Raw genomic sequence first — 15931 nt, 5'->3', positions numbered from 1 at the left:
TCCGGCTTTTTGGGATTTCTTCCCGGATGGGAATTTGAAGCCCAAAAAGCCGGACATGTCCGGGAAAATCCGGACGTATGGTAACCCTAGATGGGCTGGACTGGGTAAAACATCCCTCAGACCTATGACTAGAACAGCATCAAGGCCCTGGAAAACTACAACTCCCAGCCTGCACCGAGAACCTTGGCTAATGGCTGCCAGCCTGAGGGCTGCAGCGATGCATGCTGGGATTTGTAGTTCTAAATGGGATCCAGCCGAGAGCTACGGTGTCCCGCGGACTCGCTCACCCAACCTATTCTTAGGTCACAAAACCTCTCGCTTTCCCCCCCCCCCCCCCCCCGCAAGCCACCCCTTTATTTTGCCCAGGATCAGGAACGTTCACCTTCGGGGACCTCAGCTCCCACCAATCAGGGCTCAGCTTTCTTGGGGCAGCCCCTACAGAAAGCCTGAATATAACTAGGTCAATACTGCTACCAATCGCCTGGAATTTTTTATAATTATTTTGTAACTTATTTCGCGTATCTGTATATTTTTGTTGTCACTTCTATTATTAATTCTTCTAAAGACGCCTAAACCGGTCCTAGCTTTGGGGAGGGCACCCCCACTTCGCCGCTCTCTGAGAGGGAACGATGCCGAGAGAAGACTACAACTCCCAGCGTGCGAGGGGCTTTTGAAGAGGTACGTCCGTTTTGTAGTCCTATCACAATGGCAGTTCTGACTGCGGGCCGGGGATTGTATCGAAGTGGCCCCTCTGAGCCAATCACTGTGAGGGGAGGGAGGAAGCCATCGCACGCGCAGGGCCAATTATGTTCTGGCGATGGGTGGAGGCGTGGTTTATGTGTGGGGGGTGACGTGACGCGTCTTCTTCCAGCTCAGCGCGTGAAGGGGGGGACTTGGGGGGAGGGTAACGGCTCCGCTGGGTCTGCTCGCACCGCGCTGGAGATCGCCTCGAGACGGGGGCAGCGGCTGCAGCGGCTGGGCGCAATCTCGGGGCGGCGGCGCGAGCCGGGCGGGAGTGTCTGAAGCCCCCTCGAGGCTCCGTCCCCAGCGCTCCGTCCCCCGGCCCGGCCGCTCTCATCCCTCTCGGCAGCAGGCGGGAGGATGCGCCGCCGCCTCCTTGCCGGGGGAGGCAGAAGGGGGAGACGATGAGGAAGCCGCCCCGCCGGCTCCTGGCCCTGGGTTCCTGCCTCTTCTTCTGTTCCCTTCTCTGGTGAGTGGGTCTCTGAGCCCGAGGGGTGGGGGCTGAGCCGGGCTGGGGGGCGGTGGTCTCACACCGCCCCCTCTTCACGCCGGACTCTATGGCCACTCCGAGCACTCCCCCATCCCGAGCCTCTTCCCAAATGGGGCATGGGGTTGCATCTGTTGTGTATGGCGGACTCCCCACTCCAGTGGGGTCCTGGCTATGGGGAGTGACCTCCCCCACCTGTGCTGTGTATGGCAGGCTCCCCACTCCAATGGGGCCCTATAGCCCTTGGTATGGGGGGTGCTTTCCCCCACTCATGCTGTGTATGGCAGGTTCTGCCACTCGCATGAGGCCCTATAGCTCTGTATATGGTGGTCATCCTTCCCCACCTGTACTGTGTGCTGGGCTATCCCTGCTTCTTCCTGGTCTTATAGTCCTGGGAATTACGGGTGTCTTTCCTTGTGCTGTTTGGTAGAATTCTCCTCTCCCATGGGGCCCCGTAGCCTGGGGGGGCCTCACCCCTATGCTGTGAGTGGTGGGTTCTCCTGCTGTCAGTCACCCAGGTTTCCAGAGGAGGTTTCCTTCCAGTTAGTCTTTCCTTTCTGTGGCGTGGATACCTCTTCCCACAAAGATCCTGTGCTACCCCCATGACCTCCGGTGACAGGTGTGTTGACTTTCCTTCTCGGGGACACTGCGTTTAAATTGCTGTATCAAAAAGCAAGTCCCAACTTCTCTGTCTGCTGCTTTCACGGTGGCAGGAGGAGCAATGCTAGTGCTATGGGGGACTTTTAGGATGGAAGACCTCGTCTAATCACAGAATGGGATTGCGTCCCTGTTGCAGCTGAGCTTAATAGTTTACAAAGTGATTTAAGGTCCTTGCTTGGGAAATATGCAGTATGCATGGGAAGGTATCTCTTCTCCTCCCACCCATTGTTTGCCTGAGGTGACCAGGAATCATCACCTCTTGTGAAGTAATTGACTGTTGTGTTTTTTAAACTCTGTGGAATTCTGTGAGTGACTTACCGCAATGTTTCTCATCCTTTTTGATATCAGGGACCAGCTTGCTGCCTTCCTAAACTGTCAGGAAAATCTCAGAGACCGGCACCGGTCCATGGGCTGGTTGTTGAGAAACACTGACTTACAGTATTAACTTTCATTTATCTATCTCACTTTTCACCTTGGCTGAATATCATTGTGGTGACCGTGTCCTTTGACAGGGCTACCATATTTTCTTCATAGCCTGTTTGTAAAGAGTTTTGTGATCCTATGGCACCACCATCCTCTCAATACCTTAGTGTCATCTTCAACTCTGCTACCTCTCTAGACCACACATTTAGTCCGTTTCAAATTCTTCTGGTTTCTTTCTCTAACATTTTTGAAATCCAGCTTTTCTTCTAAATTCATATTACTAAAACTCTCATCAAGGTCTGTATCTTCCATCTAGGCTACTGTAGCCTTTTCCCCTCTGGCTTTCCTGACACCCATTTCCCACTGTGTGCCCCCTTACTCTTCAGTTACATTGCAGCTAGAATAATCCTGTTTTGTTTTCTGATCATGTCACTCCCTTCATCAGATCAAATGTCTTTTTGTCTTTAAATTTTAAAATTGTATAATTTTAAAATATAGCCTGTCTGGTCTTCAAATCTTTGTGTCACATTCTGACCTGTTTGCTGTCAATTATGCCAGCCTCTATTTTTCCCCACAAGCACCTTTGTGCTTGCTTCTTTATGCATGGAATGTATTTCCTGAACTAGTCTGTAAAGCTTCTTCCATTTCTTTCCAAGTCCTTGAGGTCCACTTCTGCTGTAATGCCTAAGATAAGGTGCCAACCAATAATGACTAGACAACTTTCAGAGTAGCAGCTGTGTTAGTCTCAGAGTTGGTAAGACAACTCCCACCTGTTCATGCTCTGTGTGTGTGTGTGTGTGTGTATATAATCTCCTCAATATATGTTCCACTCTATATGCATCCGAAGAAGTGGGCTGTAGCCCACGAAAGCTTATGCTCTAATAAATTTGTTAGTCTCTAAGGTGCCACAAGTACTCCTGTTCTTTTTGACTAGACAACTGACTCACAGGGACTTCTAAATTTTTTTTTTTTTTTTTTTTTTAAAAGCTGTGTATATATGTGGCCTGTTAATGTGATCTTGCTATTTCCTTTGGCCTCTCTTCTGTTGTTCCAACAGTGGCATCTTGTTCTAAATTATTGTAAGCTTTTGAGGCAGAGACTGTCCTTCTGCTTTTTTTAAGTGCTATTACTATGTAGAAGATAAAATAATCTTGAAGCTGCAAACAGAAGTAAATAGGAAGCAGCAATACATGTAGAGAGAGAATGGGGTAGACTTCACAGAAACCTGTGGAGAAGGAAGGTAGTTAATGCACACCTCATGTGGGATTTTACTGAATGTTGAGGGAAAGTGAGAGAATTTGGGGAGGGGATATTTCCATGTCTTCCTTTCCAGTTTCATAAATAATCACTGGACTGACTTAGTTGCTTGCTTGTCACATTTCACGTATGACTGTCAGAGGAGTGTCATTCTGTAGCCTCCTCACATTGATGCCCCCAAAACACCCAAAAAGCACATGTTAGAAGTTCTTTAAGAAGTTGCAAACTTATGTTGAAGTAAGATTTTTCTTGGTATATATTTTTGCTGCCAGTCAATCTTGTAGACAGTTACTGTCGGTATGAGCTCTTGGAAGTTATCGTCAGTGGATCATTGCTTTCATCTTCCTCTGAAATCTATTTCATTTTGGTTACTTTTTTTGAAGGATAACTGGTGATGCCGGGTTCTCTTTTAAAAACAAATTACTTCTTAAACCACTGAGCTTCACTTTTTGAAAAATCTTAGAATGAAAAATAATCAATATAGCATTTTTGTATTAAAACTGTAAGGGGGTTCTCTACTTGAATAACCTACAAACATTTAGAGAATTAACAGGCATTGTTGTAAGAGATCACAGTGCACAGAGTGCTTCATTGTGTAACGTAAATATTTTGCTGCTTGTGAAAACAAACATTAAGTATCTGTAAATGGACAATACAGTATGATTAATAGCTGAGGGTCCAATCCTACAGTTAACTCCATATGGGTGGACTCATGGGTAACTCCTTGAATTGCATTTCCCCGGGGGCATGGGAGTCAGCCTGAGAAGTCAATTGTATGATTGGGATTCAAGGTTTCTAACTCTACCAGAGGCAAACTGTACTAATAGTTTAAAGCATTTCTAGCACAAATCTCTCAGCTCATCCCTTTTTTAAGGTTGTGGGGTGAAATTCAGTAAGAATCTAGAGTAGCAGCCGTGTTAGTCTGTATCTGCAAAAAGAACAGGAGTACTTGTGGCACCTGCCCACTTCTTCGGATGCAGTAGCCCACATAAGCCCATAAGCCCACGCTTATGCTCTAATAAATTTGTTACTCTCTAAGGTGCCACAAGTACTTCTATTCTTTTAGTAAGAATCTAGCAAATAGTTTAGGTTGTTGGAAGATGAGAATTGTTATAACCCATGTTTAAACATTCAGTTGCCATTAGCTTTTCATACACAGATTTGACCTATCGACCAAAACTGTAATGGGGTGTTTTAATTGTTTCCACAGGGGTTTTATCCATTAAACAATTAAAATACTTAGGAAGAAGAAATTATTCTACTTTTATTTTCTTGCATACGTGCATTAATCTTCTCAGTGTCATGTTTGGGGCTGATAACAAATTAAGTGTTCCAAACCTGTAATTCATTAATAATGGAACAGGTTGTCCTCTTAAGTTCCCTGCATTTTAAGAATAGAGCTAGGTTCTTTTATTAGTAACTATTATTATACAAAAGGTCACAGCAACTTTTTATCTATTCCATGGTAGAGTAAGAAAAGTTAGCATCCCTTCTTCTTGGTTATGAGTGCCAAATTCTGCAGATTACTGAAAAGAAATGTGCTGTTTTTGTATCATAAGGCAACTATTAAATTCCACTAGATTTAAATTCCACTAGTTTGCGGGAAACTTGCTCTGAGATTTGTTTTGTTACCTTTTATTATCTCTAAAGCATTCGAGGATGGACAAATTCTTCTGTCAGACAATATGCTGATCAGTCTTGGAGACTGTACTTTAGTTTCTGTCAACTTCAGCTGTAAAATTGCAGACTCTTTACTATCCCAGCTTGCTCCAACACTCTTCTTGGTGTCTCTTTTTAAATAGTCTAGATCAGTGGTTCTCAACGTAATTACCATTGTGGGCCACATCCAGTAGTACTTGTATGGCCCTGTGGATGTGACATGGACCACAGCTCTGTGCTGATCAGGCTGCAGGTTGAGAACTGCTGGTCTAGATGTGGTAAGGAAATAAGATTGCATACAACTCTCATTCTTTTAAAATATTTCTCTAAAGTGAACTTTGTGTTGGTAGAAGGTGCCTGTTGGGCAACAATAGAGATTAAAATACTCTCTACAGAACAGCAGCACAACTTTCTCCATTCAGTCTTTCAATAAACCTCTCAGACCTGAAGAACTGAGAAGTAAATCTCCAGTCCTATTAACTCTGTAGCTTGTCTACTGAAACTACACACTGGCTTTAGTTGTGGTATAGACACTTCTTGGGTAAGAAATCCAAGAATACCAACTCTCATTTTCCTACTAGCCACCAAATAATCCTCTGATATTTAAGGGACACCAGTTTTGGCTTCAATAAAATATGACTAGATTTCAAGTGTCTGCACACATGCCTGTGAGTTCTTATGCCAAATCTTGTGGTTCTACAATCACATTTCCTAGTTCATTTAATTAAAAAAAAAAAAAAAAAAAAAAACTTCTATGAAAAACCTACACTAACAGAGCATGACTGTTTCTACATGGGAAAGTAACAATGAAACAGACTACAACAAATTATCAGCTATACAAAGGAAACTAGGGAAGATCTTATTCTTTTATTTCTGTTACCATGGTTATAATACTTTTAGCCCCTATAGATATGGCTTACAGCCATTTAGATTCTAACAGTCTCACTCTTTAATTGGACTTCTTTAGTTCTCCTGGGTCAGCTAGATAATTCCTGAGTTTGAACCAAATTAAATTTTACTTGAAAGTGTTTTTACCCATTCCCAGATATGGATTCAAGAAAGCTAAAAGAATCTAGAAAAATCTCAATGTTGGTATTCTCATATTTCTTGTAACTTGGCCATTTGGGTGCTCATTATGCACCTAATTTTACATTTGTGATCCTCCTACAAACTTGTTTATTTATAGGGATAGTTTTTCTTTTGAAGATACAACTATCTTCTGTATTAAAAGTCAGTGGAGCAATAAAGGTCCATAATTTATGGGCCAGCAACTAAAACAGGAGTATCATTAATCCAAAAAATACAAGCAAATTAAACTTATGTTTTGGAATGCCATCTGGGCATAAAACTTTGAGGCAAAATGCACAAAGTACTGCTAAAATATAGAAAAATCGCATCTTTTTAAAAACGAACCTGGATCAAGGGCATACTGTCCCTGGTAACTGATGAGAACAGGATGTTTGGATGGTTTTAGAGAACTGCTTTTGATGCCAGGCTTCCATGTCCCATCAGTAATCAAGGGCAATATTAAGGAACTAAGCTTTAGGAATACATTCCTCTAAAAATATATATGTTGGTATGGATCACAGTTCCGATTACATGAAGCATTTGTCAGGCAGTCCTAAGGTATGTGGGAAATGTGTAAAGGATGGGGTGTGTGTGTGTGTGTGTGTGTGTGTGCAAAACACTGTTCTTTGGCCCTCTGTGTAACCTCAGAAAGCATTCAAAGTGTGTATCATGCTGAACTTAATGCTCAATGGTTTGGCTTTCTGCAGAGCCAATTAAATGGTGCAGCCCTGGAAGCTTGGAGATCACTTTGGGGTTCTTCGATACTTAATTGTATAGCACTCACTGCTTAGTCTGAATTAAAACAATCTTTGATAGCTATTTAAACACTAAAGAAACTGGTATAAATTGTTTTGAATCTAGCTTTTGTCCACTACTAATAGCATTTTCAGAAGCATTGTTGGACCTCAGGTTGATGAATGAAATGACTGTTGTAATCTGCACTTCTATAGCACCTTCCATCCCAGAATCTGAAAGTGCTTCACATGTCAGTTTAGCTACAAATCCATATGAAGCAGGTATTACCCCATTTCACAGGTGTGGGGAGAAGGAAAATGAAGCACAGAGAGGTTAAAGGCTTTTCCACATTAGGGATTTTGGTCCTAGTGTAGCTATGCTGGTTCAGACATCCCCACTGTAGTTGTGCTACACCAGTTGAAAGCAGGGCTTTCACCCCCTGTGAGTTGTTATTCAGTAGGGAACAATGGAAGCATGTCTACATATCTATGCTGGGGGATTGCACCAGAGAAGCTACATTGGTGCCAAAATCCCTACTGTATACAAGCCTGAAATAACTTGTTCAGGGTCAGTGGCATAGCCAGGAATAGAACCCAGGTGTCCTAACTCCCAGTCCTGTTTACTAAATACAAGATAATTCATCCTTCCATTCCTGTAACAAATTAATTACATGAAATCTCATTATGAACCTTAATATTCAAGTTGAACTAAAATACTTTCCTCCCTAGTTTTCTTGCCTTTTATACTAACAGTCAGTCTTATTGGCACAAGTATATAAGGTTACATGGATTTGTATGTTTGCTGGTTTATTACAAGCTTTCATAACTGAAATAACTATTAGGGGAAAAAATCTCAAATCTTGATGGTCTAAATAATAAATGGCAAATTTCCTTCTATTGTTGCCAGTCACAGAGGCTACCAGAAGAGATGCTGCACCAAGTCACACTTTCCCAGGAGGATACACTGCAATGCCTGCATAGAAGTTGTTAATTGCTAGTTTTGTCTTGTACAGCAGCTCAAACTTGCGCTCTTGTCACAGATGGAATCAGGTTGTAGCCAAACTAGTTACCACAGTGGTGGGAATTCTTCATTAGTGGGTCAACTGTTGCAAGCCCCCCCCGCACCCTCCCCCCAGTGTACTATGGATGAAAGTATTCCTCATGCATCAGTGATTGGAAGAGAGGCTGGGTAAAGTGGCAGAAGGAGATTTTGTTGCATGTGTTTAGTGAATCCAACTCGCATCGATCTTTCCTCTTCTCTCTAATTTGTCCTCTTCCCTTCCCCCCCTCAAAAGTCCTGAGTTAGGGATGCGCTCTGTGAGGCTCAGTGACACCCTCTGAATATGTCTACCCTGCACTAAAACTGGCCCGTGTCAACTGACTCTGGCTTGGGATGCAGGGCTATAAAACTGCAGTGTAGATGTTCAGGCTTGGGCCGGTCCCAGAGCCTGGGCTCCAGCCTGAGTCCAAACATTTATACTACAGTTTTATAGCCACACAGCCTGAGTCCCACAAACCCAAGTCTGCATGGTTGGCCCATTTCAGCAACCATTGCAGTGTAGACATACCCTATGTGAGACTCGGTGCCACCCTGTATTTGAGGCTCAGTGTATGAGAGGATGTCAGAAGAAGAGACAGACCAAAGATAGGGGATAGTAGGAAGCTCACTTTCTGGAGTGTTCAAAGCAACTCTACAATTCCCTGTTTCATTGTTGGGTTTTTGTTGGTGAATTGGAATAGGCAGTAATTACAGCAGGCTGGTCTCTCTTCTGGATAGAGATTGTATTGGGGTTCAGGATTTTTTTTTTTGTATTTCATTTAAATCTGTTCATAAGACTTCTGCTGTAGTACCAAAATGTTTAATAAATCAAAATAAATTACTTCATACCTTTTGTGGAGAAACTTTTTATGAAGAAACAGACTTAGGCACTCAGTTTTATATATTCAAAACCTCTTTCCATCTGCTGACTTCTAAAGTGAAATGCATGTTCTAAAAATGTGGCCCATTTAAGGTGTGTGAAGTGGGACACTGAAACACTGTAGACGCTCTTGAAAGCTTAGGTACAGGGCTTTAGTATTAATTCATAACAGGGTTCTAATTTTGTATTGGTGTAGTCCACACAGAAGACAAGTCCACTCAACACACAATTACATCACAGTAAATTTTGCTGTGTTGGACAAGGATGATTAAACTAGATATTAGTAGTGAATGAAGACTGATTATTTCTGTGTTTCCTTTGCAGACCTTTGTTTTGTTTTTATCATTTATATGCACTCTAATTTGTCTAGTAACTTTCTGTATTCTTTTTTTAAATTTTAAGCTACACTAAGATTGAGAGTTCTTGATGCAAACTTACCTGATTTGCAAGATCTGATCTGCAGAAACAGGATATGATCACTATTTTTGTGCATATGAATCCAGTTCTGTAAATGAAATGAAGAAATCCCTTTCTTTCTGAAGAACATTCTGGATGGCAGGATTTAAAATATGAAAACTTTTTTTGCAAAAGAAAAGCATAGTTGAGCGACACCGCAGAAAGTATATTCTGCTTTGACCTATTTTTCATCAGTTCCAAGCTAGAAAGTAATGAAATATTTTTGTGTTCTCAAAACAAACAGTGAAATGCATTGTGGTAAAGAACAGAAAGATTTTACTTCAAGCAATATGTGTAGATTCTTATCTTGTAGCATCCTTACTCATTTTGATTCTGTATATTTTGTGCTTACTGTTTTCTCTCAAAGGCATAGTCATTTAAACTGATTCTCTTGTTGTAGCATCCTGCTCTGTAATAGTAGCAACTAGCTTTCTAAATCATTCAAAATTGTTTCAGTCAAAAAGTTAGCTTTAACATTTCTCCATTGTGTGGTAGAAATGAAGTGTGGATAAACCCAAAACACCTCTGTAGGAATAAGAGAATGCTGTGTCTCATTGTATTTGGGTGAGATGGGATGATGATGATGATGGCCATTTATAGTACCAGAGGTCTTTTTTTCTCCTCTGGGGGTACATCTACACTACAGCGGGGAGTCGATTTAAGATACGCAAATTCAGCTACGTGAATAGCGTAGCTGAATTCGACGTATTACAGCCGACTTACCCCGTTGTGAGGACGGCGGCAAAATCGACTTCTGCCGCTTTTTGTCGGCGGCGCTTACTACCACCTCCGCTGGTGGAGTTAGAGCGCCGATTCGGGGATCGATTGTCGCGTCCCGACGGGACGCGATAAATCGATCCCCGAGAGGTCGATTTCTACCCGCCGATTCAGGCGGGTAGTATAGACCAGGCCTGGGAGTATCTGCCTTTGTTCCATGCTTCAGAGGGAAGCAGAGTACCTGTTACATTTTTTAAATTGATTGCTGTCTTTCTTTGCTGGCACACTAGAAGTGCTACAGCCACATTGAGAGCCCAGTCTTCTGCCTCTGTGTAGGCAGATGTAGGTTCCTCAGGGCTCTTTCTGGAGGGCCTCCTTTCTGGGTGGAATTTTATGACACTCTTCTCCCTCTGCCAAACAACTTTAATAGAGATATGGTCCATTTGACAGGACTAAAGGGGAACCAGGGAATTTCCCTATTTAGTGTCTTGTCAATACACTAAAATGGAATGTTGAGCTCATTGGGACCTCTGTTGTTTGGCCTGCTTAGCTCATCGCTCCTGTAGACTCTCCCCTCTAATAATGGAGCTGGTAATGGTAGCTTGTGGAGTTTTGGGGCCCAATTTAAAGCAGAATTTGGCTTTACAGTTTTTCCACATCGATTTCCTGCTGCTTCTAAGCAAGGCTGAGCATGGTTTCAAGATTCAAGTAACAGATGAGTCAAATTGTAAGGAAATCTCCAATTTTTGAGACTCCTGCTCCCTCTCTCTGCTTCTGTGATTGTTATAGAAGTTAGAAATCTAGTTTGTTGCTGCCTTTCCCAGTCACTCTTTTCAGGGCTTAGCCAGGGATTTTCTCCTTTGAATAAGTGCTGTCTGCCACTCAACCAGGAAGTCCCAGGTAATTCTGTATTTAAGCAGTGTTTTTGACTCTGAGGGACCCATCTTTTCCAGTTCCTCAAGCAAAAATCTTAATGTCCAGAAACCTCGTAGAAAATCCAGACCCTGTTCCTTGTCTTCCACCCCTCACCCCCGAGTAAAGCTCCCAAATGGTGATCACTCCTTTCTTTTTAGACACCTTAATCCTCTAAGACCACATCAGAAGTAGAGAGCTTTAAATAGCCTTTTTCTGAGGAGTTGACTAATCATCACAAACATTACTCCAAGTCATTGTCATTGGAAGAGGGCAAACTCTCTGAATCAGATTGATCTTACTCAACTTCCTTCCAGATTAGTACCATTTCAAAATGAAGGAAGAAACAGTGTTTTCCCCTCATTCTAGAATCTCTGGAGAAGATTGTGTTGGACTACTCAGAGTCCACAGACACACACAGGTCCACTGGTAAGGCCATTAATGTCAATTTGAGCACTAACCATGGGTTGAAATGGAGTGAAAGATATTTATAGGTCAAGATGACTGTATCATGTATTTAGTTTTATATAACAAGCTGTAGTGAAAGTATACCAACTAGATTAATTCAGACTAAAAACTTTAATTTTAAGGCTTCTGGTGAAGTCACAGAATTGTGTGGCAATAGGCACCATATGACATCCTCTTATCCTATCTCATCATCCTTAACAATGGGTGGGTTTAGATTGAACTGATGCTAAGTTTAGGGGCTTATGCCTTTATCTAGTACGTGGGAAGACCCTGGAAATAAGTTTTCCGATGGCTATCCTTGATTATACTCTGTGCTTCATGGCCCACTGCTTGGAATTGCCTCTGTACATAGGTCTGATTTTAAATTGTGTTGAACAAGTTCATACTTTAAGTTCCAAATCTGATATGCTTCTAAAAATGAAGCCATTTTATTATGGGGAAAGTCAAGAAAATTTGTCCGCAACAAGGTGTAGTGGTTCATGTTTTATGGGTAGATATCAGAATGTATTGGCATAAGAAAATATCCCTTAAAAAGCAGTTTCGGTTTTCTTTGCAGAGGAGGTCCCTGTAGTATAATTAATAGCTGCATCTCCATGGTGCCATCATGGACGCTGCCATCAGATAATTATGTTTATATGGGTTCCATTTACTTCTGGTTAACTTGTAACTTATCTAATTCACTTCCACTGGCTGCTCACTTGGTGCTAACTCCATTCATTATTCTAATGGTGTCTTCAGATAAAAGTCTTCTGTATCAAGAATAACTGCTACCTTTTAAATGACTTTAAATAATGAGGAACTTATTAAGAGCTACGTTTAAAAAACAAAACTGTACCGTCTACTAGATCAACATCAGTTGCAAAGTTACTCAGATTTTACAAACATAATATTCTAATACATTCTTGGTTTGTTATGGATGCCAAGCTGTCAATGGAACACTGCTAAATTACATCACAGATACTATTTTATTCAGAAGTGATGAGCAGATGTTTTTTTCCTTCCCCTTCAGTAAAGGAGAACAGCACATGCCTATCGTATAAAGGGTAAAGTTTTTGTCTTGTAAGCTTGGGCTAGCAGCCAAGACTTGGATGTGTATCTCTTCTTAACCTTAGAAATCCAGTGGGGCATCCAAGAAAGTCATGTGTAGAAATTTACCAATGAAAATGCCAGATCATTCTTTATCAGATTTAAATAGCTTCTGTTGCTGTCGTCATTGAACCATCTGTAGCAAACTTGAATTATCACATTAAAAACTTGTGCAAGGTCGGAGACTCTCTTAGAAACAGTGACTTATTCAGAGAGAGAGAGAGAGGGTAAATCTTGGTGCAACAAGAGACGTATATAATAACAAGGACAGGGAATGATAAAATCTGAATATTGACTAGAAAGCCTTAATGTCCAGATAATCTGAAAAAGACTGGTAGTCGTTTTTAGTTATTTTGTTACTCATCAATCAGTGTGGAAATACATGTTTCAAACTATCTGCACACTAATACATAATAAACAATAGTGTGGCATGTTTGGCCCGAGGCAAAGGAAGTACTGACATTTGAAGAGGCATTTGCATTACGGAACTACTTAAATGGGTTTGCTGTGTCTTGGACTGGTAGAGCTGCAAATATTATATGAGTTAGCATCTTGGATTTTATTGATTTTTATATTCTGTGTATAAAGACTTGACAAATATGCATCCATATATGTAGTATTTTACTGATAGGCTATAGTGTTTGGCAATAACAAAATGCTATGAGAAGTCTGTTCTATGTGCAAAGCACTGAAATAGAGTAGAAGGAAAATGGAATCATGGTGCGGATGAGAAGAGTAATAGAAATGGGACAGGGTCAAACCTGTAACTAAATTAATTGCCTAACTTTAGCGTGGGTTGTGCGTGTTTTCCCCCATCCCCCTCCTGCAGTCTGGCTAACTGTACTAATAGCTGCACGGAACTCAAACTCAAACTACTTCCCTAGAATAGAATTCCTCTCTCCTTTAAAAAGGGGCAAGATTCCCTTTTGGTCAAACAAAACAATTCACTACCTGCAGAAATGGATTCTATAAAATTTTGCTACTGATTACTAGAGCAGAAGGGGACTCTCAGTATAAGGTTGTATGCCAAATATACTCTGTCTCCAAGTCTAAAATCTGTTAACCAATGTTTAGAAATATCTGCTTAGTTTTCTTTATATGAACATTGTTTAGTGGTATTGTACTAAATCAGCAGGAAGCAGACTTTACTTTGCCCTGTTCTTGAGTGGATGTTTAAAATTAGGGAGGAGGGATACCACAGTGGTGTGAGCATTGGCCCGCTAAACCCAGGGTTGAGAGTTCAATCCTTGAGGGGGCCGTTTAGGGCTCTGGGGCAAAAATCTGTCTGGGGATTGGCCCTGCTTTGAGCAGGGGATTGGACTAGATCTCCTGAGGTCCCTTCAAACCCTGATATTCCATGAATTAGAGATTTTATAGAGCGCAATAGGTTAGAATTTTGGGTAACAGATGAAGACTTGTGCCAAGAAGGGGCTAGAGACAGGCGGAGGGTAGAATAGCTGCCCCATTTCAAAACTCTCTTCTGCATGTCTTTTTAGGTGGTAGTCTTTAGAATCTTGTGTGTGTGTGGGGGGGGGGGAGATTGGAAGTAGGGGATATCTGCAACATAAAGGCAAGATTACTCAGAATTTCAAATTAGAATGATTCTACCTGTTTGATGTGCCTGAATTATAATATTGTAATGTTAGTAGAACTGAAATGTCAAAACTGCAGAGGTTGATGATTGTATATAGTGAAGCAATTGTTGGGAACATAAATATTTTACAAATTTCTTTTAGATCTTTAACTTACTTTAAATTAATGTCCAGATAATTACTTTAACTTAAACAACACTTGTGTCAATAATTTACTCTCTTGTCTATTATATTGTTGAAGATTTTAGTACTATTTTTAGAATAAACTTAATCCTCAAACACATAGGATCATATTCATTTAAAAACAAATGAAAACATACTTGTAAAACTTGTTTTGATGGTTGTCACACATTTATATACACCTTTCTATGGTTTTTAGCTTCTCTAGCTTATGGGTGTCAAAGCTGTGGCTTATATGCATGTGGGGTGTTTAAAAAAAAAAAATTCCCCCTACTTCTTGTGGAGGGGGGAAAAAAGTAGGTTGTGATTCTTATTTTAATAAGTTAAATCAAGCTGCCTAGTTTAGGAATTAAAATGTCCAGCCCCTGGTTAGTAAAGCTGATTGCACATTATTAACAATCTGTTTCATAGATGCAGTACTTGTGGGGGAATTCTGCGCTACTGTGTTCATAATTAGTGAGCCACGCACATTTTTAATTTTTTGTGCAGAAAAAAGCTTCAGCTGAAATGTTGTTGCAGTTCTATCTTTTTCCCACCAGAGGGCATTGTGGCAATAGAATGCAGCAACTGATCCCAGTCTGATAAGGAAGGGAAAGAGCCTGCCTTCTTCACAGTACCTGTCAGGCCAGGTTAGAGGGGGACAAAAAACTGTTCCATGCTTTTCCCACTCATACCCAACAACCCTCCAAGTTCACACCCAGGCTCCTTCCCAGCCAGCAATTTACTTCCCTCTCCCTCAGCTTCTCCGTTATCCCTGACTCTTCCAAGCCTTTGCACTGGTTCTGAGGGGCGCGGGAAATACAGTTCTGTATTGTAGTTTTTAAATGAATTATTACTCAATCCTTAATATATACTCTGTTTGTCAAAAAACATTTCCTCATTCTTTTTTGTCTATATTGTTAAAGACATACTTGCTGACAGATGTTTTGAAATAAATGACCAAAAATAATTGAAACTGATGTGATTATATTATTGTTTTGACAAAATATGCAGAATTTTAAAATATTGTGTGCAGAATTTTAATTTTTTGTTGCAGAATTCCCCCAGGGATAATGCATTTACATTGCTATGCATTTACATTGCTATGCATTGTCTATTTTGTTAAGCACAAGCCACTACTTTTATACTACACCCTATTTTAAGAGACGTAGTCCACAAATGTAGTAGGAAAATTGCTGCTTTTCATTCTGACCGTTCACAGAAGATCTCAGCTGAGTCTGCAACTGCAGTCAAAAAAACGAACAATGTTGGAATGTCTAAGAAATTAGATGGAAAATACAGAATATGTGATTATGTAGATCAGTAGTTCACCCTTACCTAGTGTATTGGGTGAAGCACAGGTCAACCCATCAGAGGAAGGATGTTGCAAAATTGGAGGGGGTTCAGAGAAAGGCAACCATGATAAGGCAAGTATCAGAGGGGTAGCCGTGTTAGTCTGAATCTGTAAAAAGCAACAGAGGGTCCTGTGGCACCTTTGAGACTAACAGAAGTATTGGGAGCATAAGCTTTCGTGGGTAAGAACCTCACTTCTTCAGATGCAAGTAATGGAAATCTCTAGAGGCAGGTATATAT

The 15931-nt window shown here is 41.2% G+C and overlaps 1 protein-coding gene across 3 annotated transcripts in view; it reads left to right on the top strand.

Annotated features, from left to right (window-relative positions):
* The first annotated feature begins 890 nt into the window (after window positions 1-890).
* The window catches only part of SUCO (SUN domain containing ossification factor), a 73819-nt gene continuing 58778 nt past the window's right edge, over window positions 891-15931 (top strand). For all 3 annotated transcript variants that reach the window (XM_034778873.1, XM_034778874.1, XM_034778872.1), the window contains exon 1: window positions 891-1210. In XM_034778873.1, coding sequence (XP_034634764.1) covers window positions 1146-1210 — 65 coding nt within the window. In that variant the 5' untranslated portion in view covers window positions 891-1145. The remainder of the gene's footprint in view (window positions 1211-15931) is intronic.

The sequence above is a fragment of the Trachemys scripta genome, chromosome 8, assembly GCF_013100865.1.
Source record: "Trachemys scripta elegans isolate TJP31775 chromosome 8, CAS_Tse_1.0, whole genome shotgun sequence".
Taxonomy (NCBI): Eukaryota; Metazoa; Chordata; order Testudines; family Emydidae; genus Trachemys; species Trachemys scripta.
The sequence above is the reverse complement of the archived record's forward strand: the minus strand, read 5'-3'. Positions and strand labels throughout refer to the sequence as shown.